At 40.7% G+C, this 23,209-nt stretch overlaps 1 protein-coding gene across 1 annotated transcript; it reads right to left on the reverse strand.

The window, feature by feature from the left end:
* Positions 1-2,956: 2,956 nt before the first annotated feature.
* Positions 2,957-10,502, reverse strand: lix1 (limb and CNS expressed 1). The gene is made up of 6 exons (XM_030791781.1): positions 10,460-10,502; positions 8,310-8,473; positions 6,228-6,368; positions 5,417-5,512; positions 3,568-3,645; positions 2,957-3,280 (listed from the first exon to the last, which is right to left on the reverse strand). The coding sequence occupies exons 1-6, from the start codon at positions 10,500-10,502 to the stop codon at positions 2,957-2,959; spliced, it is 846 nt and encodes a 281-aa protein (XP_030647641.1).
* Positions 10,503-23,209: the final 12,707 nt, after the last annotated feature.

The following is a 23,209-nucleotide window of genomic DNA, read 5'->3' on the forward strand; positions in this document are numbered from 1 at the left end:
TTTGCCTCCCCCTTAATTATTCGATATGACACAGATCGTTTCCACGAAGGAAAAATATCAAGTAGCCCAGTGACTTGTTATGAATATGGATGAATGAAAGTGACGAATTTCGCGGAAGCCTGGATGTTGTGTAATTCGATGATTTATGCATAATTATACATTATGTGCTGATGAGTCAGAGAAAGTGCGGAGCGAGTTGCTGGAGACTTAATTTGTCGGGTCTTCACGGATAACGAGGATGTTATCACTCATGATTTGAGCCGTAACTTAAATGACAAGGTACGTCAGGTGTAGCCCTACTTCACGGGGCGGGCCGCACAAAAGTAAAGCCACACGATTGAACTTTAAACGTGGCAGCCCAAGCAGAAGTTCTGATGCAGGGAGTCGTAACTCGTAAATATTGTCCTGAGATTTTTCTCCCTGTGTTGCCAGTCTATCATTTTTCAATGAAACTTAAAAACCTCGTCTGTTCTTTTGAAATGTAATCATCTGAGCAAAACAGGAACACAGCTGGCGTGTTAAAAAGTTGGAGTAAGTACCTCCAAGTTCTGTAATTGATGATAGCTGTCTATACCGGTTCTTGAAAGGGTCATCGAACAACAGAAAAGTCGTACAGATTACCACTTTTCGTTTCTTTTGCCCCTACTAAACTAGTCTATGCTTGAAGCACGAGACCTTCCACAATGAGACAAAATGCTTCTTATGTAATGTTATCAATTCCCACTTACAGTGCTTTACAAGGACACATACACTTATCAGAGGCGATTATGCTGCATGTACTTCATGTTTCTTGCCTTGGGTTCAGCAGTTTCCTAGCAACCACAGTGTGAAAAAGTTGAGAGAAACACGAACCATTATGGCCTAGTTTTTTTTTGTGCAATTGCTTGAGGAGCAAGTGTGCCAGTCTTGTAATAGAAGAAGCACCCCCCCCCCCCCGCCCCCCCAAAAATGATTATTATTCTGAACAAATGCAGAAAAAAACAAAAACAAAATACATACACACTATTTAGGGAGACTTAAACAGATTAGGAAGCTCCCTGAAAAGGGATAGTCACATCTTTGCTCTGATAAAAACTTTCCAGGGAAAGAAATAGTTTCACGTAGAATACGCCCAGACTGTATGCACAAAAAAACCCAAAACAAAACCAGCCACTAGTCGTGAACCCATGGAACCCATGGCAGTTACCTGTAATAATCTCGGCAGTATTTAACAAGTGAGGAAACATGCACATTGCCCATTTAAAAAACGTACATAATCAATTGTTTTGTGTGGATTATGCTACCTGTTTGAAGTGGCTAATGTTTCTTTATACACATCGTAAATGCATATATAAAAACATCATTTTTACTTCTTTCCCTCCTGTACAATTTCCAGCGAGTTATTGACAGGTTTCAGGAAAGAATCACTTGACAAAATATATCTGTGTAGGTAAATGAGGATTTGATTAGCAATAGTAGGTGTGTAAGAGCAGGGAAATAGAGTGTTGTGGACCTCCAGGTTCTTAGAATTGGGGGACAGTGCTACAGAGGGTATTCAAGACAGTTTGGAGTCAAATTCCATATTTTTCTCATCAAAAACATGGGGCATAATGAGTGCTCATTCAGAGGATAGTTCAGTCACCGAAAGAACTTGCTGCTGTTCTATCAGCGCTTGGGAACTACATCACGATCACAGAGCAGCAATGGTAACTGGACCTCTTAAACTCTGAGCACCAAACTGCTGCCCCCTGGTGGTAAATTCTAAGATAAAATAAAAACAGCCTTTCAGAGCCTGCATAGTGGAGGTCATAGCCAAATATAAATCAGATCATTATTTAGGAGGGCCAAGCCCATGGTCGACACAATTGACCAGTTCAGCAGATATAGCACCACCATGTGGCAAGGAGTATTAATACTTCATACTACAAGTTATAATAAGCACATAAGATGGAGTTCTGCGCTCGTCTGAATATTATTAAAGGGCATGTGCTCATTTTTGGACATATAGGGTCATTACAGCTCTTACCTTCTTACTTCTCAGTACCTCAGGCATTTTTTTTCAATGACATATGCCGATTTATTTCATAACATCTCCAAAACATACTCCAAGTTACATTGATTTTAAGTGTCATGAATGGTAATGGCTGTGAATAAACAATTGTAAATGTTAAGTGGTAAAAAAAAAAAAGCAGGGCATATATCTTGCAAGTGCAGTATTATCCGGGTCATGTTTTATATTGTTCAAACAGTTCTCACTTGTTCTCACAAGAGACAGACCTAAGCACTATCTTTTATTATCGGACTTTAAGGCAGGATGTGCAGCTTTTTTACCCACTTTGTCAGCTTATGAAAGTGCATTGATACACTTACTGGACTGGACTATTGGTAGGCACGGGTTTATTGAAGCAGTGTAACTTACTAGAAAAGTTAAGCTGACAGCTTCATCAAAAAGCAAGGCATTTCTCAAATATTCCCTTTCAAACTGTTTTTACAAATGATATACAATGGGCTTCGTAGAATGTTATTGTACGCAAATTTCCATGCCTAATGCAGCATCTTTTTAAAAATGCATCTCCAGAAAGTTGTGTAAAAGTTTGAAAGAAAAACATCAGAACAATATGTCTCAAAAAATTTGTTTATACAAAAGCTCCAAACATGACAGTAAATGTTACCAGATCTATTATGGAGCCAGTTTTCTACAGGGTGGAACTCTCTCCTATATTTTCACAGTATAGCTGAAAAAAAACTAAAGCTTATTAAAGTTATATGACAATAGAAAATACTCCTTGAACCTCTTAAAAAAAAAAAGGATCCAAATCCCCTTTGTGTGAACAGGTGAGTAGTCCTCCTTTTAAGTCCATAATTTTAAATGATATATGATTTAGCCGCCGAAAACCCCCCAAAAAAAACCCCACCACAACATTCTGTCATTTATAATTTGACATAAACAAATGAGTCTCACGTCTATTTCAGCAGTCTAATCTTCAAGGCACCGTTCACTACAATGTCCCAGGTAATCCAGCCCAAGCGGGGCTTGGATCCCCGATGTCGATTCTTGGCTAAACTCGTGCTGATCTCTGACCGACGACTGGCTTAACGCGAGGCTGAGAATTTCGGCTTTTTCCTTGTAGAAACGCAGCTCTCTGCCAGCTTGTCTGGCGTCGCTCAGCTCCTTTAAGGCGAGCTGTAGCTCCTGGGACAGCACACCGGGGTTGTTTCGCTCTCTCACCATCCAGTCCAAAGCCATGTGACAACGGATGCACTCGTCCAAGCGCCTCTGAGAGTAGTAACTGATGACGTTCTGTTGATGAGAACGTGGAAAATCAGACATTAGATTTTATTTGCATATACATGGGATATATGTGCATGGATATACTTGGATAGTTTCACAAAATAGATAAGGGATTTGGTCTCAGATTTCCTTTTGATGATGGATCTTAGACTACAGTAGTATTTCCAGTAGTATTTCACTGTTCAGTACAGACAGATAGTTATGATGGCATGAGGGTGAATCACGTAATAAAAACAAATAAACAGAAAGGGAATTTGTCCAGTAAACAGCACACATATAGCTGCAGGCAGACTGACCTGGCGACTACATCTTCTTTCTCGAAGGGCCTTCAGTGTTCCATTCCAGTGCAATAACTGGAACACTGTCATTATTTCCTTAATGGAAAGAGAGGGTGGGCAGCCGAGAGAGAGAGAGAGAGAGAGAGAGAATAACTTCACTAATAGCTGAAGTAATGGAGGGGCGATCAGTTTTTCCGTTTAACAATTACAGCTGGGTGTCATGCTGTCATTCCCTTTGTTTCCTTGTTTGTCTCACTGGAAGACTACACCGATAGATTGCGTGTAATTAAGTTCAGATGTACAAACTTGGAGATATCCCCAGTAGAGCTATTCCAGTAGAGTTGGTCTTGGACCATGCGTTCCTGGTCTTACTTAGCACATTTGTGGTGCACTGTTTAAACAAAGCACTTGTTGGTTTAGCATTAATTCTCATCTTTAAATTGATTTAATAATGAAGATTAATACAGACATTATGTTAGCGTTCAGGGGGGCTTACAACTCCATGAGGTACCAAGTAACAAGAGCATGTAAAACATTTCTTGGTTTTCATGACATATGGAAGATTTCTCTCCAGCACTACTTGTGTGTATTTTGGAAAATATCCATGGATCTTACTCTATGCTTGTAAGTAAACTGAAACTACATTCTCCGTCTCCATTAAGCTTCTCATGAAAATCTAGTAAAGAAGTAATTGCAGGAGAACATTGTAAAAAATAACTTTTACTTCATTCTTTTTGTTTTCATAAGCTCAAATGCACAAAACTGTATTTGGAATACGGCACTGAAACACAGACGCACTCCCTCAACAGAGCAAAAAAAAAAAAAAAAAAAAAAAAGAAAGGAAGAAAAAACACTGAAAATTCAACTCAAGAAGTATTATAACTTTTTGAAAAAAAAAATGTAGCCAAAGCTATTGTAACCAGTGTACACACATTTGCTGTTTTTCAAAGCCACTGTGCTGAAATGTGCTCTGGGAGAAACAGAAGTACCGCGCTGAAACACCTCTTAAGCCATTTCGGGGCATTTGCTTTCTTCAGCAGTGCAGTGTCCATGGCCAAAGGGAGTAAGAGAGATTTATAGCAACTTCAAGGACCATCAATACTTTTTGCATTGTGGTGACAGGAGTAGTAGTCATTAATCATTGAAGCAACAGCCTGATACAAGAAAAGACCAGTTAAGATTTCACATGCAGGTGCAGCACTGATCTACGATATTGTCAATACATTTCATATTTTACATCGAATAATTTGGCAGGCGCTTTTATCCAAAGCAACTTCCAAATGAGGCAAAATACAATCTAAGTATGTAGTCATTAAGGATCTGGCTGTGTTGGAAGGGCCACAGCTGGGTTCAGTATTAGAACAGATGCTAATGAAAGAAAAGTTGCAGGAAGTCATACAGTGCACTAGAGACTCAGATTCAGGTAGAAACGGTTCTAATCAACAGGGACTGCGAAAGTGCCAGCAAAGATGCAGTGCTAATGACTGGGATGCTGTGAACAATTATCAAAAAACCCCCCAAAAAAACAAGTATACTTCCGCCATAACAACACACTCTCTCTTTTCATCATCATCATTTTAAAGTTATTGTGTACCCTTCAACAGAAAGTTAACCAAACGTAAATGCTGAGTAATACCTGCCAAAGAGTGGCAGATAATCATAAAATATCATAGAAGTAAATGGGCACAGGACAACAGAAGCATCAGGAGAGTCAGGTTTGACTGTTTTCTCTGGAGGGGAATAGTGCCGCTCCCTGAAGACAGCGTTTGACTGATAGCGATGGCATTTGACTGAGCAGTAATACCACGCTGATCTCAGATGATCAAAAGTGACTTGCGTTCAAAGCCCTACACTGTTTACTTCTTACCTGAAATTCCAGCATTGTTTTGCCAGAGTTAGACTCCAGCATGAGACAGTAGGCGCCGATGCTTGTGCTGGGATCAGAAGCATCCTCAAGGCTTCCCTGTGAGAAAAAAAAACCACGAACACACACAGACACACACACACCCCCACACACACACATACACAGACCGGCAGGCAGACAGACAGACAGACAGACAGACACACACACACACACACGCACAGACACACACACACACTAGCTCAGGAAGAACAACAACCACTTGGCGCAGGTCATCCAAAATCCTGTGGTAGGCCTGAGTCTTGTTAGCTGCCATTTACTTTGTTCATGTAGTCATTGATGGGAAACAAAAAGAAAAGGGGGGGGGGCACCACACATGAGAAATGACATTCGAGTGAGGAGAGGCCACACACACACTAAATGACTCCTGCACAGAGTGAAAAAAACTCAGCTCACAAGATGCCAGGAGACATGACGTCTTTGTCTTTTTGGAACGACCCCAATTAATCATAGGTTATGCGTCGGTACAGAGCAAAGTGGAGTGGGCGTGATTTTATGACCCTCCCAACAAGACTGTACACACTCCCCTTCTGGGTGGCCCAAACGAGCCTCGACTTTCCAAAGACAGTTATTGCACTGCGAGAGGGAAACAAACTCCCCTTTTTGGTATTGTCAGCCATTCTTCTTGGTGTCTAAAACGACTCAGCCTCTAAATATAGAAGGTTCTAGAAGCCTGAGTGGAACCCAGGAGAACATATAGGTACAATCAGTGTTTGTCTGAATGACTGAATAGCTTCTGGCTGTGGGTGAGACTCACGCTGGTGCTGGTGACAGCGTCCTCCACGCTTCGCTGAATGAACTCTGCCGTGATCCTCCGACACGGAAGCTCGTTAAATGTGGAGTTCATCAGAGCAATGCGAGCAGCATCACGTCTAGCCTCTGCCTTAGTGTAACAGTACTGTCAGACAGACAGACAGACAGAGAGACAGACAGAGAGAGAGAGAGAGAGAGAGAGAGAGAGAGAGAGAGAGAGAGAGGAAGTAAATGCAATTGTCCACACGAAAGAAGGGAGTTCAGGTTTAACATAGTTTTTTGAAATGCTTGGTGTTTGTGTGTTGTCAGTCTAAGATAGGTGCTGAATCTAGCCTCTGCCTTAGTGTAACAGCACTGTCAGACAGATAGACAGAGAGACAGAGAGAGAGAGAGGAAGTAAATGCAATTGTCCACATGAAGGCAGGGAGTTCAGGTTTAACATAGTTTTTAGAAATGCTTGGTGTTTGTGTGTTGTCATTCTACGATAGGTGCTGAATCACGGATGTTCTGTTTCTTCCACGTGCACAGTCAAAACTCATTTAGTTCTTCCAAATAATACATTATACACAAAAACTGAGCCACAGTGAAATGATTCCATTCTCTGTAGCGAATACCAACCAAATTATGGGATTATTAAATCAGAGCATTTGGATGTGGAGAGGTGGGGCAAATCCAAACCCTGAGCCACAATCATCCAGTTGATGAGCAATCTGGGATTAAAGCTGATCTGACACATGTTAAAACACACACACACACACACACACACACACACACAAGTAAAATAGCCTAACTATATGAGAGGCATGTGTGAGTGTGTGTGTGTGAGTGTGTGTGTGTGTGTGTGTGTCTATGAAAGAGAGAGAGAAAAAAGAAAGAGAGAAAGATGAGGAGGGAGGGAATTCTGAGACTTTAAGTAGTAGCATTTCTTTGAACTGAGAGAAACTATGAGGAAAATGCCTCTCTATGGAGTTACTAGGCTGTGTTGGGCGGATTAAATGAGTCCAAATAAAAGACCCCCTTCCACAGGCAAAGAAAATGTAAGCCCCCTCAAACAGTGTAGAGGGCCTTCATTGATCAAAGACACAGAAAGCCATTCATAGAGCTCCCAGTGGCAGTGGCAAACGTCCTGGTGTGTTAGAGGGCAGCAGCTGGCCTGAGCACTCTGCAAATAGCAGCCCTTCCAAACAGGAACCACGGTGACAACGCAGTGTCAGCCTGTCATGGTGTTAAACGCATTCACAGTAAAAAGGATGGGTTAGATAATGCAGTGTTTAAATGAGAGAAGCTATTGCAAAAGACCGATTTAAATGGGGTTTTTTTGGGGGGGGGGTTTTGAGTATAAGAGAAAATAACACATTTCAACTTTTTTTTTTTCTCCCTCGAATAATGACTGATATGAGCTAACTCTATCTTTATTCATCCAATAGTGGCTGTTATGTCATTTTGCAACATTTGGAGAAAGACACACTATGTTCTTAAGGAGAACTAATAAATACTCACTCAACAGCAACAACAACAACAACAACAACAACAACAGTTTTCAAATCTATACTTATTCTGATCGATGAGGTCCTCAGATTTCATTCATTTCCAGACAGTTATTTCACTTTGACTTTGAAACAAACAATTTTTTTTTTTCCTTTTTTTCTTTTAAAAGGTCCTGGCCAACTTCTAGAACTCTCCATATGTGCTGAAAGAGAACGTCTCAGACTGATTTGCGGTGGGCGCCACGTAATTTGGGGTAATCAGGAACACCTGTTTGTCCGCCCAGTTTTCACACAAGACCCTCTGCTGTGCTGACGACGTGAGGGAATCCTGCTGACAGGGCTTATTTAAAGAGGACAGGAGCCACAGAAAGTAATGCAAAGCCCTAAACGAAACCGGGATGAAAAGTTGATCTCTGTAAATCTGCTCTGAATCGACGTGTTAACACCCAGAGCGATTACCTCATGAGAAAAGCCAGGACCCAACTTTGCACCACCAAACTTCAAAACAACACAAAACAAATTCATTTTAATTGTCAGTTCGCTCTCTCTCTCTCTCTCTCTCTATATATATATGTATATAAAAAATGTTAGTTACTTACTTTAATGTTGCCAAAGCAGCTTCCGCCCGGTAAGGTGACGTAGCAAACATACGGGGGTTCGGGTGAAGGAATAGATTCGTACACGACGAGATTCTCTGGTTCAACCGCCGCTCCGTTCACCTGCTTCTGCTCCCAAAACTGATGCAGCATTCCAACAACATTCACTGATGATGGAAAAAAAGAAATGGAACTTTATTGGACATATCAAGGCAGGAATTTCTTCATTATGTAGTCTTTTTGAAGATGGAAGAATGTGGCATTCGTTCCTTATGTGATTCAGAAGTAATCAGAAAATCCTAAGACAATGTGAACACTGCTGTCAGTACCATGTGGTACAGCATGACGTTTGTTTTCTTTTGGGTTTTTAAAGACATTAATGAATAAAGAAGGGCTATACCAACCACTGGACGGGGGGACGCACAGAACATATTTGTGGATCTTCTGAATATTTCTGCTACAAGCTGTTATGTAATCTCAGTTATCAAAGATGGAACATTCTATACTACTTGGGCTAAAATTGCTTTGCCTTTCTCGTGAAGCGTAAAACTTTATCTGGTCTTCCAATCAGACAATATAAATACACCTTGGACCAAAATTTCACAGGCAGGCAGCAGATGCCCTGAGCCGCTCCTTGTAAACTGTTTGACAGATACATAGCAAGTTATTGGCTCAGATAAGAAATGTTTAGCAGACGCTCCAAGATGGGTACGTGCCTAGTGCAGAGTTTATCGAAGTCGTTACTTCATCAGAAGCGTCCCAAAACCGAAATGCCAACCAATGAAAATTGGGCCTCAGTTAGAGAATGAAAACCATTGTCCAAAAAAAAAAAGATTTTTGCCACAAAGCCAGCTATCCCACAGAGTCATTATCAAGGGAGAAGAAACAATATGTCTGAGATGGTTTTTAAATTCCTCTGTGGTAATATTCCAGAACTTTCTGATATGGAAATGTTTATGCAGCCTATCCAAAGGTTTTCAGGGTAAGACAAATATGCAACTTACATTCACTTCATACTCCATGCACAGAGCACACATCACTGATATTCAGCACAGCTGTTGAGAAGTGGTACTTTAATGGTTTGACAAGAGTTTTTTTTTCTTTTTTTTAGTTTTAAGGGCAATTTTCAACCGTTTACTTCATTTTTACTCTTAAAGTAAATTATTCCCAACTGCAAAGTTTGAAGTAGCACCTTACAGATGTGATGTCAGAACAAAATGTTTACCTCCCGTTGGTCAATTGATCCTTTGTGTTCACTAAAATGACAGTTTTTGAATGCGTTCCAACATTAACACGGGGAAATGTTTTTCCAGTCAAGAGCACAGGTGTTCACTAGAACCTGTCCATACAGACATTGTAACAGAATAGAGTCAGATTGGGTGCGAGAGAGAGAGAAAGAGAGAAAGATATGGACACAAGTAGTATGGTTTCAATATTTCTCATATCAACAGCAACTGTTTATGCAGTCTTTTTCAATCAGGCGCACCCAGACACGTTAAACATAACTTGCATAGAAGGGTCAGGAATAATACTGTGGACAGGAACTCAATGTATATTATTTCATGAAGCCAACCTATGAGGGAACGCAAGCTTGTTTTTACTATATAGAAACTGAAACCTGTTTTTTTTTTTTTTGGTTTATTTGAGCGGAGCATGAAGAGTTAAAAGTACAACACTGAATCATGCTTCATGCCATTGGACTTATTGCTCAAGTTAAGCCAGGTAATGCAGAAAGGACGAAACAATGTATGGTTCTGTTGATGGAGAGGAACAATTCCATCTGAATGCTTGTAAACAAGCCAAAATGGTACCGGATTAACTGAATACTTCAGTCTTTAGGCACTGCAAACATCAGCTGCTAATAGATGTGCATTTACGCACATACAACAAACTTAAAATACATACTGGTCCCCCATGTTCATTTAACCGTATTAGTTCATTGAATTTACACATATTTATTGAATTAAAGGACATTTCTTGCCACTTGGTTCATGTTCCCAAACTGAGCAGTTGAGTATTCATTTTCTACACATTGCTTTGAAAACAGGTGACATCACAAAAGTCAGTGAGTCCCCAGATTCTTACACATGCTCTTTACTTGTCTTATGTGTTAAGTGAGCCGTGTTCAGTGTAAGATACCGGTTTTTACTCACAGTCTTTGAACGCTCTGTCATCGTCCCAGTATGGGTCCAACATCGTCCTGAGCAGAAAAATTCCCAAATGTCCTGGGAAGGTTCTGATGTCTGGCACTCTCCCGCTAACTCACATGCTCTGGCATGCTCCAGATCGCAAGCCAGCGCCTTTCCCACACCGACTCGGTCCCACACCAAACAAATGGAAGGAGGTCCTCTCTCTCTCTTTTTTTTTTTTACTCAACTTTTTCGCTGCCCCCAGTTAAAATCAGAGAGCCCTGTGCAAAGCCCCCACCCCAGGGGGTGGGGTGGGGTGGGGGCTCCCTCTGTGTATCCAGCCCACCTTTGTCAAGAGCTGAACTAATTAGCTGTGAGGCAGCCTGTCGCACTTCATCCCCCCCCCCCCTTCCCTTCTCCTCTCCTTGCTCTACACACACACACACACACACACACAGACACACACACACACACATACACACACACACACACACAGAGACACACACCCCACTTAAATGAGCCAGCTAAGCTCAGGCTTTGGAATGCAGACCCTTTCCCCGGCTCACTCATTGCAGGTCTCAGTCCTGAACAACACAGTGCACACACACACACACATGCACTGCCTGTCAAAGATTAAAACGATCAAAGACATACACTTAATAATGTACCATCAAAACCATAACCGCTAATAACCATCAGGAGGGAAATTGAGCAATATGACTTGTTACGTTGTTATAATATGATGTTCTGAAAAGCTAAGTACAGGGCGTTCCAGCAGATTAGATGGTGTATAATTAGAATGTTGACAGAACACCAGCTGTAAACAAAACTGCTAATTTAAGGATCGAAATTTGCAACTGCAACTATGTTGTTTTAGAGAAAATAAAGTTGCAATGCGATGGTCACCACAAAGACAAACATTAGCTGTGCGGTTTCGACTCTTCCTTTTAGAATGACCACTCAAGAATTTAAAACAAAGGCCTTCTCATCGGTAAAAATCGATTTTAGTCTACTCAATCGGTGAAACAATCTAGTTCTCTAAAACGTGCAGGCAACCTTTCTCAATTCACTGTGTCACTCATGAGTTTGCATTCATTCGTTTCAGCATTCTGCCTTCATGAATGGCTATTGTAGGCTGACGAAGACTCTAAGCTGTTGATATCGTCCTTACAAATACTGAACATCGTCCTTACAAATACTGAACATACAGAGCAAAATCCTATCACTATTGATTGTTTTTATTGCACTTTGCACTATCCAGTTTTTTTTGGATGCAGCTGCCTCAGTCTCGATTTTCACTTTGTGTGATGTCTCCTTTTCAGCCGTCTTGTGTCTATGGTCCTGGAGTGTATTGAAACCATTCAGAGCAAGCTATTGCCTCATTGTACCCAAGTCCTGGGAATGGAGAGAGGTGTTTTGCATAAACGACAATCACAATATAGAGAGAGAGAGAGAGAGAGAGAGAGAGAGAGAGAGAGAGGGGGAGTTCAGCATCCCAAGTCACACAGTTCAGAGACCCGGCAACACAAACAGAGAAGGGGATCTGGTTGACTATTTCACAAAAGTAGTGAAGAAGAAAAACCCCACTCTGAAGTTACTTAGTGAGGGAATCTTAATGATGAGATGAGTCTAATGTTCCTTCTGTGGTGGCCGACCTTTGTGCTAAACTGTTTTGCCTTCACAAGGCTTCTAAATGCTAAGAATGAATGTATTGTTTTGATATTCTATATTAAATATGAATACAATTTAGCATTATAAAAACCAAGCATTTTCAACTGATCCTTATTCATTTATTTATTTATGTATTTATTTATTTAGTGAACAGAAAGAGGAATAGGAAAACCAATAGTACCACATAGTGCATGAAAGAATCCCCCATCCCTTTCTTTCTTTTTTTTCTTTTCTTTTTTTTTTTTGTTAAGCATCACATCCCAATCTCTTGAACAATACAGCCCTAAACCTTGACCTTGACCTGTCAATCAAAGTAGGGAAGCATCTGTGTGTGGGCAGAAGCCCAGCAGGGGAGTGTGCAGGGAGTCAGTAAGAAGGAACTTTTTCTGTAGAAGCAGATATATAATATCCCAAAGAACTGATCAGAGGTCAGTAACAATGTTTACTTTATACTGGTTAAGTTTGGAGTTGGGCAAAGGTGGAGAAAGCCGATCTTACACATGGAAATGACACACAATAACCGCAGCGAAGGAGCACGAATGTGTTCTCACAGGACTTCTCACGCTCTTGCTTACATTTTGTCATGGTGTAGACTTGGTTCAGTCTGCACAGGAAATAAAAGACTGTATATTTCAAAGGCATGCTATGGTTATCCCACGGTTTCAGACACTAATTTATAAATTCCTTTACCTAAACACCGTCTGCCCTTAAAAAAAAAAATTATATCTAAAGGGGGTTTGACATATTCCTTTGGCTGTGATAGCTGGGTTTCAAGACTTGAGTAGCTAGCATCCTTAGCTGCAAAAATATCCAGTCTAAGAGGCGAAGCTTTGGCTATTTCAAAATCTTGGCCTGAACACTCCCATTGTCTCTAGCTATAGAAACTTTAATGTCAGCATTTTAAACTAGAAATCTGTCCTTTTGAAGTTATTGTTGCCTCAAGGTTTCTCACGACAGCTGAAGTTTCATTGCTTTGGAACACTGTGATACGTAAAACACTAAATCTGCAAGTCTTCCCCGACTTTTTCAGTCCATCTGTGCTGGTACGCTACCCATCAACGACGCCGAACAACGGTCTATACACACGTCAGAGCAGGAGCAACATCGTGTTGACATAACCTGTGAGCTTTCTGGGAAAGTGCACAATGTTTAAACCGCATCCTGAGTTAAATGTAAACGATGGCACATAGAAGTCTCTGAAAGAACTCGCATCTGATGTGCCCGTGAACATGGAGTTCAGCTGAGCCAGACGAGAGCTGGACGAATAATCCAGTTTATTACTTAGTATTTGTTCGAGGTCTGTGGTACCATACTACGATGCAACGTGCTGGTTAAAAGTGAATTTCGTGTAAAGTTATTGTGCACATGCCAATGCATTTGCCACATAAGCTGAAATATGACGCAAATGTCATGTGTTTGAAATTTATTCAGGTTTAATTCGAAATCGGTTTGGCAATGCTGTAACTAATGTTGTCTCTATTTACTCATGACGTTCCAGTCCAATCCAAATTTCATGACAATATTTAAAGACCTTAACAAAAAACAGAGTCTAATAAATAGTTGAAAAGTAATTTACAATATCGGCCGAGTGACATAAAACGATTGTCCCGATAAATTCCATATGACTCTTTATTTGTTCCATAAACGGCTTGATGCCATACGAGAATATGTTAGTCAAGTTCCCAAATGCTGCTGCGCGTGTTCCAGAAACGGGCCACCTAAGATTCCTTTAGAGCATTTCATTGTCTCTGTAATGATTGATTTACTCACTCTCTCTCTCTCTCTCTCTCTCTCTCTCTCCCTGGAACAATTCATTTTCTCTCATGGTTCCTAAAAGGAGTGCGTTGTACTTGGATACACAGTCTGCAGCAACATCACAGCACATGAACAGAAGGGAATTTCACATCTTCTCAAGAGACTGATAACGAGACCAGAAATCTTATTATTCTTTCATCAGACGTAAAACCCCAGAATCGTATTATTCTTTCATCAGAAGTAAAACCCATTCAATCTGTTGGAAAATGAACAATTGCTTTAAAGTTTACATACACACACTTCTCAACATTATGGTTTTCATTTACTTCAAGAACGTAACTGAGAGACAGTTGCATATTAAACTCAAATCTATAAAAAAGTCTGTGGGCTTAACCAAATTTGTGCAGTAGATTAAATTACTTTCCAACTATTTATTACACACACACACACACACACACAGAGCTCAAAGCAGGAGTGGGTTGATGAACATCAGACACATTTCCTAACAAGGCATACGATATCCTGACTGACAGATGCCGCATTTATTGAGGAACGCAACTTTCCTTAGCAAAAATTAAGCGCAAGTGGTTTACCTTGAGAAGCACTCACAGACACTAGACCGTAAGTACACCCTTTGCGTCTGCCAGTGAACGCAACCCAACACCTACCAAATCAGTGTCTGCATCATGCAATCAGTGTCAGATGACTTAAGAGGCACTTAAGATGCGCAAGTCACTATCTAATGTGCCGATCCCCCTGACACAGCGTCAAGAGAATTGATTTTGCTTCTCCTTTCAGAGGACCTAATGGCCTTTCTGGATCTAGCGCATTTATTCCTCTTAATCAGGAAAGGAATAAAAAAAAGTGATATAGTGTTTCAGGTGAGTCAAGCAAATGAGACGAGATAATGTTCGACCTGTTCAGTCTCTCGCGCTCTCTCTACGCCGCAAGTGCGCTCATGAACAAGACCGATTTAAACATACATAACGCAGCACGATGTTTCAAATGCACCACCACATGGTGGTGCTCTAAATCTCTTTAACCTCTAGGGTGGGAATACGTCGTTCATTGAAAGCGCTGCGGGGCACCATCTGCCGCCGCTTTCTGCTCTACGTTCACGTGTTAAAATCCGGAAATATAAACTCCTGACACAGAAGGTCCTAACTGCACAAGTGGCAAACAGTTAAAAGAAACAGGCGGAGCTACAACGGAGTATCAAGATTTCCCGCAAGTGAATTTATAATAAAATTGTGCAATTTAAATACTACATTACAAAACGTCTGATGATATCAAGAGCTACTTTGTTGTTTTATTTTTTTGTGTTCAAGAAGGACATCATTTGAAAAAGAGCGGTTGTACTATAGATGTAAATATTCCTAGACCACAAAGTGTTTTGTTAATCGGCCTTGGCCCTCTGCCATTATTCATTCAGTCAGTTCTTCAGAATTTATACCCTTTGATCCATATGACTCTGAGTCATCTATAAACAATGGGTTTGATATGTAAAGAGATAAGCAAGGCATGTCCATGTAAAGATCTAGTTAGTTTACATCTATGGTAATCAAGCATCACCGTGGTGACTATCATCCTCACAAAACACTACAGCATGTTGTAGACATGCACCGTCAACAGAGACATTACTCCAAAGTAAGTTTTAACACCAGTACACGAAAGCGCTCGATCGATTAAGATTCGACGTTTGTACCAGTAGGTTTATTTCTTATTTCATATGCGCAACTGATGCATTTTTATGTCAAATAACGAAGATATACGGTAAGCAATGACAACAATAGCCAGTGTATACCGAATCTACTCTTGTTTCTTTGAATTTCTCGAGACAACTGTCGATCTATATTGGATAATTTCTTACTAAATAGTCTGTTGCTCTAATGCACATAGGCTATCACTTCTACTTTACAACTTTTTAGCTTGGTAACGAGATACAGTAACGTCGCTCATGGAATGACTGTTTTAGGCTCCCTCACTTCGCTGCTGTACCGAGTAGACGCACACAGCCCTCTCCACAGATAAAATATGAACGATTATCATAACCGTAACTGTAGTCCTCAATTCTGTCGTTTTCACTTGGGTTAAGACGAGACATGCCACATTCACATTTCGTTCAAGTCTTTCACATCAATGAAATTTAAGTCTACAGATGTTGTAATGTTCTGAACTAACCTGTCAAGGCAGTAAACAGCGCCTTCTACCGGGTACATATCAAGTTGCAGTGGTCTTGCACCTGCCTCACATTCTAAATAACCACATTCGAATCCTCTCTCTGCATGCCAATCAACACAATATTGAAACGTTTCGGCGGATTTCTTTATTCAGTCGACATACTGCTTTATTGCATTTTCCTCTTGAGGTTTGCACCAAAATACAAAAACTGAGCCGCACTTAAGGAAGGCATATATTTATTTAGAATTTATTCAACTGAGATTTTCAGAATGTACTCTGAAATAAGACATTAAGCAGATTTTATTTTAACTGTCTGTCTTGTAACAAATATTTAAATTTGTGTAAAACGTGAAGTCATTTTATTGACTCACTTGCTCTCTGAAGGTTGTTGTGTGTCTCCTGCATCATTGGCCCATGGTGCATTATTTTAAAATCCTCAAACCATGGTGCAAAAAAAATGAAGAAGGAGGCTAAAAGCCAAAAACGGTTTTTGCAATCTGTTACTCTTTCCAAGTGTTACTTTCTGCCCTCATTTCATCCACAAAGTAAATTCTCAAACAGTGTTAGCCCTGTGCAGAAGCTACCTTTGGTGGTGTTTACACTACACACAAGCTTACCAACAGATAAAGTTCTGTGTTCACCTTACTCTCCAACAGACTTGCTTCACTGCGGCTAGTGTTGGCGCTCATACCAGCGGACTGTATTTTTTTTTTTTTTTTTTTGGTGTTCGGGGACCACCAAGCCCAAGGTTACTGTTCTTCATCCTGATGAAGTTTTTTTCTTTTTCAGTTGGTTTATTTATGATTTTTCGGTAAGAGCAAGAGCAAGAGCACGTGCGTGTGTCTCCAGGCAGATCCTGTCCTTCATAACGTAGCCTGCTTGAGAAGAGATGATTGTAAACACATTGGTTATTGATACAACTCAGAGATATCAACTTCTGGATTTTATTTATTTGTTTGTTTGTTTGTTTTTTTTGGAAAAGACTCAGGATTTATGAAAAGTTTGTGTTTTCAACAAGCGTGGCCTAAGTTAGCGTTTCCTAACCTCTCTCTCGCACTGCACGCTTCAGTTCTCTCTCTGCTCCAGGGCGCGGGAGTCAAGTCATCAGCTAATTACCAAACCTTTGATTAGATAAAGCAATGTGAATGAAAAAAAAAAAACAAACAAACTTTGAAACCAGATGAATTAGTTCCTTCATATCTTGAGAGGACAAACTTACTGTGAGCTGTACTGTAGGGCCCTGTCAAAATAGAAGCAGCGATAGGCTATACCTCAGGCTGTTTATTCATGTCAGGATATGGGAGTGTACCTGCTGATTGCTTATTAACTAATAAAACTGCAGGAGTGAATTGGGAACCAGATGTTTTACTGAGACAACACTCAGTTCATGAACGACATTTCATGAACAACATTGCATATATATAAATATATATATGCCTATTGGAGCAGCTTAAAACATACAGGGATCTGCTAAAATAAAGGGAAAAAATGAAACATCAGTGGAAGTTGTCTTAATAGGGTGGTGGATGACCCTAAACCACCAGATCAACTTGAGTGTGCCTTTGCATAATTTTTTACAAATATCTGGGATGCTTCCATGGGAAATTCTACAATTTTGCATTGTGGGGATCGTATATGGTCGTGGAAAGATGCCACTCCACAGTTTCCTATGAAGACCCAGTAAAGCCGAGATCCGGTGACTGACACAGCCAGTGGCATCTATTTTATGTTATTTTCGTGCTCATAAAAACCAGTAAAACCATTCAGCCACCACTGGGACGGACGCGTTACCATCTCGGACAGGGCCACTCTTGTCGGGATAAAAATGCCGCAGCGTGGAATGAAGGGGACTGGAGCGTTGTTTTAGGATTCCCTTCCTTTGGCATCAGCTCCACGTATAGTTGTCTTCTTGTGGAGAATGAATGATGAGTCATTTGACCATATGAGGTTTTTTTGTTGTTTTTTTTAACCACTGCTCAGCAGACTCCTGTCTGTGTTGTTTTGCACCACTTTGTTCTCAAGGGGGCATTTTTTAGGTGTAGAAAAAAAAGAGGTTTATTCACTCCAACCCAACCATATTACACCTCTGTTAGGTTCTCAATGGAAAGTTCTGGATGAAACCGCCTGCTTGTGGCCTAGCTTAATATTTGCAGTCAGCTGGTTCAGTAGTGACTTGTCTGTTATTCTTTGCTTCTTGAGCCAACACACAAACATCATGCTCAGAGAGTATACGCTTTTGACCAAAGTTGATCCTAGTCGACGATACCTTTACTCCCCCCAAGGCTTCCGCGCCGAAGTGACCTTAACCGCGGTTCCTCTTGAAACATCAGCAAGTTGAGCTGTCTTTGTCATTGAAGTTCCTGCCAAACATACCCTCCCCCGAGGGATTACCCCTCTTTAAAATTCACTGAGATCTCATAATACTCTTTGTCAAAATCGTGGGTGACGTGATGTGGCCCTAAGCACGATTAAAGGCTAATGTATTGATTAATTCAGGGACCACGAACGTTTGAACGCACTTGCTTTTTAAAAACAGTCTTTGATTCTTCATTGAGCTACGGGACTGTCACTGAATACACTCTGCTTTTCATCAGGGCTGCCATGCTGGGGATGAGGGTACAAGAGACAGGGGAGCTGTAGCCTATGTTTCATCAGCCCTGGAGGAACTTAGGGTTAAGTGCCTGATTCATGGGTGCAATGACAACAACCAGAGGAGGTGCACAGACATTAGAACCAGTGATCCTTCAGTACTAAATCAACATCTCTGGCTGCTCCATGAGGGATTTTTAGCAAGGATTCGGAACCAGAAACCTGCATATATTTAGTTCTTGAGCAAATACTGGGTTTGGGTTGTGAAGGCAGAAGCACATACTGGGTTGTTATTTCTGGCTCATTAAAGTGAGGCTTGAGGTAACAGTCAAGCTTTCAGACTACACATCATTAGGAATCACAGGTTGTCTAAAAATGTCTTGGTTTTTTTTAATGATTTTTTCACATATGAGAACCGGAATGCTGTAGGATAGGACTCCTGCGAGAGAATTAATTTGTACGTTGCTCGGCAACTGTGCTTTAAGGTGTTTCTCAACTCTTTAAGAAGTTCTTTGGTTTAGTTTAGTTTGTTTTTGATCACTTTTGATCTCATCCAGCCTAAAAGCTAGACCTTGGGGGTTAAGTGCCTCGTTTAGGGCCACGATGGCTGGGAACCTTTATGCCTTCATCCTGGAACCCACATCTGTCTGGTTCTTAAACTACTTCTTTTATTGCCAGATAGTCCATCTCGCTCTGTCTTTATTTCATTCACAGATTCGTTCAGGATAAGAGAAATTTCCAGACTCCGCCACATACTCTAAGCCACAAGTCTCCTGGAGTGATTTTTTTAAAAAAAAATTTTTTTCAGGGATCTGTTATCGTCTGCATGTTTGCTTTGGTATTCAATCTCATCTACCATCTACCATTTTCAGGTCTAAATTTATTTAATCTTTTATTTAATGTAGACATATTATGCCAAGGACCTGAGATTTAGTACCACGACCACCAGGTCCAAGAACAACTTGTCAGTCCTATACCGATGACGCTGAGGAGGTGGAATGCCTGAGTAGCTCTAATTGATGGGGGAGAAAAAAAGCTTTTTTTTTTTCACAGAAAACACAGAGTAGCATGCCAAACTCTGCTCAGTAAAGAGATTTTCAAACTAATGTTCCGCACTTGAAAGCGATTTTTAAACCCCCCCCCCCCCCCCCCCTTTTTTTAGTTGTTGTTTAATGCTATTCAAGCCAACAGAAACGTCAAATTTATATAACCCAAAAGAAATAAAAGACTAAAAACTGAGACTTGAAAGTTGGACAGCTCCTTCTAGCACAATTACACCTTTTAATCAGAAACTCCCATGATAGTTTTCATTATTTTTTCATTATGGCATGCTCACGGATGTGCACGAGGTTTAGTAATTGGTATGTGGCTGATTGTATATGCTGAGGCGCCTGCTTCACAATTGAACTGTCACATATCATTCGTAAGGATCAGTGCACACCAAAAAGTAAGGGGCCCGCTGCAAGTGAAGTAATTAATCTTACCGCCAGGTGTCACTGTTGCGCCATAATAGAGACCGGTGTTTCATGACATTGTGTGATACAGAGGCTCATTTTCACCCGAAGCCTAAACCATCCCGTCTGTCTTGTTTGTTTAGCTGATGGTGGTTCATGCAGAAATACTGCATGTTGATTTGAATGTAAAAGATAATATCCACGTGATGTCACAGTGGCAATTGCCAGCGCAGCCAAATTTCAACAAATCTTTGACACGCTAATATGCCAAAAGATGACTTAGGAGTGATTATTTTCCTAAGTCTTAGAGTGAGTTTATTGCCTTATTTCACCGAATATCATCCAGTGATATTGGATTTTATTAAATTCCTTGAGGGAATATAAAAAGGACATCTCTGTAAGATTAATTTAAGTAACCCAAATCTGTCTCGCTTTAAAAGTGACCACATTATGCCTTTAGAGAGTAGCACAGGTCCCTGTCCATAGCTTGCGATGAGCCGTCTGTGGGTAGATGTAAGGTTCAGATTGGAGGATTCTTTTAGTCTGTGTCCAGGATGTGGCAGGATGCCAGGGAGTGTTGCAAAGGAGACTGGGATAGGGCGGGGGAGGGGAGAGAAACAGTAACTCAAGCAAGCAGAGGAGCTCTGAAAATTCTCTCACTGAAGCTAACCATCTCGCGGACTAGGTCTCAGGTTTATATTTAGGGTCAGTGTGTGTGTGTGTGTGAGTTGAGTCTCTGTGTGCTATAGCTGTCTCTTACTTTGGAACTTGAATATTATTTCTTTGACTTTTTGAATCAATATCTATATCCGTCTTGCTCTTATCATTACATTACCAGCTGTTTTGTCACAAGATCTGAGAAAAAGTGAGCTAGCCCCCAATTACAGCGATTTGTCCGGGAGCCATATTAATTTGCAGTTTCAGTTTTTTTTATTTGAGATCTGGGCACCAATGCCAGTTTGTGTATGTTAGTTTAAACTGTATTCACATAAATTAGCATACTCATTTTGACCAATGATGTTATGGTCATATTATCATCATTAAATAACAGATTTATCAAAGATGTTCGAGTTACTCGTTTTGGGCAACTAGAATTACCCAAGTTACCTAAAAGAACTGGGCTTAAATGATGCAAGAACCACTTCAGATAGCACAAACCAACTGAATGTGTGAAAGAACAGCCCACATAAAATAGACAGAACTCCTAAATGAGCAATTTTTACGGTAGGCGCACTCCAACTCATCCCAGTCACGCTAATGCTCATTCTGCATACTGTTTTGTTAACTTCTTCAAGCCTTTGAAGTAAAAAAAAATAACAAGCCTGCCCTCCAAATTCTTTTTTTTTTTTCTTTCTTTTTCTTTTTTGGGAACAATATTCTTACTTCGAAATGAGGCAAACATGCACAGTTGAACTGATCGAACTTAACCAACCAGCCTGTTGAAAAAAAAAGAAAGAGAGAGAGAGAGGAAAAAAAAAAAACATACACAAAACAAGTGATTGGACCCAACCCTTTTGCTCAGCTGCAAATATTTCGCCTTCCCTGTGCCAAGTGTACGGTTCATCGTGCGGTCACCTGAATCTGTCAGTTTAGCACGTCTGAAGCGGCAATCAGCACCCGGGCACTGTTGCCGGGGCCGACGAACGAGGCCCCAACTATTGCCTGGCTCATTATTCCTTGGGGAAGGTTGCGGCCTTGACCGTCAGACCGGAACTGCGCCCTAATTTAGCTCCCTTGTTTTGGCTCTGAACGTGTCATGTCTGTGGGACTTCCTGCTGGGACTAGAGCCACTCATGTTCACTTTTCATTAAGTGTTTTAGGCTTTAGCGGGGGTCTCTTCTCTTCCCCCGAATAAGCCCACCCCCTTCCCAACCACCCCACCCCCGCACCGCTGACACCACCAGCCCCCTAGCCTTTATGATTGGCTTACGTTAAATTAAATCTGAATTTTGTATTGTGCGAGTACGGAGGGAAAGATACTGTGTGTGAGTGTTTTTTTTTTTTTTTTTTTTTAATTTGTCATGTTGGTTAGACTATGTGAAATTAGAAATTTGATTAGACTATGTGAAGTTTTCTCTGATGCTCTCTAGTTGTAGAAGAAAAGAAAAAGTAGAGAGGGAAGGTTGTTTTGTCTCTCCGGTTTAAACTCGTGGTGTCTGACTAGAATTGTGCGCATAAATACGCATGCCCGGTGAATCCCATGCTATTTTGTAATGTATCCATCTATTGATTGCATCTCTCTCCCTTCTTCTCTCTTCCCCCTTCTCTCCCTAGCTCTGTACGTCTGTGGTATACTCTCTCTCACTCTCTCTCCCTCTCATTCTCTCTCTCTCCCTCTCTATCTTTGTGTGTGTGTGAGTGAGAGAGAGAGAGAGAGCGAGATAGAGAGAAAGAATACCATAGAGAAGGAGAGAGGGATAGAAAGAGCAATAGCAGAGGGCAAAGACACATGGAACAAGTTCCCTTATTAATGGTTTCAATACATTTGAAAATGTAGACCTTGGTTGAAAACTTTCAGACAGACTCCATAAACAGTTCAGTCATTACGATGCAATTTACTCACTCAGGGACAGTCTCTGAAGCAATTTCTGACAGAAGAAGAAGATTATAATTTCAAAGCATGCATCAAGACTATGAAGTCATAAATACTTCATAGAAATATGAAAAAGAAAACTATAAATTACTTTTAGTTCTTGCCATCTTGTTTTTTTTTTTTTTTAAAGTAAGCTGCAAGCAGAAAAGAAAGGAATCTCGCCTGAATTTGACCTAAATTCACCTCACTGATTTTTGTATATTTAAGACTTTATCTCACACCTTTCTCAGCAAACCCTTCAAATATCTTTTAACTGGATATCATCATGTACAGTCTCAAAGACCACAGTCCATGTATTAAGTGGAGATTTGAATGAGCTTTTCAGGAAGAAGTATGAATAACACATTGGCAAAATTGTTGACGTGTTTTCTGTGGTTCCGGTTCCAAAGCACTTCCACTGGCATTTGCTGGTCGTGGGGTAATTACATAAAATCCGCCTCTGATTTCATCTGCTGGGGCTTCCATGGACATACAGACATTGTTCCTGCCTCAGTCTCCCTCACAACATGGAGGCTAAAGTGGGGAGACTTG

This window comes from Chanos chanos, chromosome 14, assembly GCF_902362185.1.
Source record: "Chanos chanos chromosome 14, fChaCha1.1, whole genome shotgun sequence".
In the NCBI taxonomy this organism is placed as follows: Eukaryota; Metazoa; Chordata; class Actinopteri; order Gonorynchiformes; family Chanidae; genus Chanos; species Chanos chanos.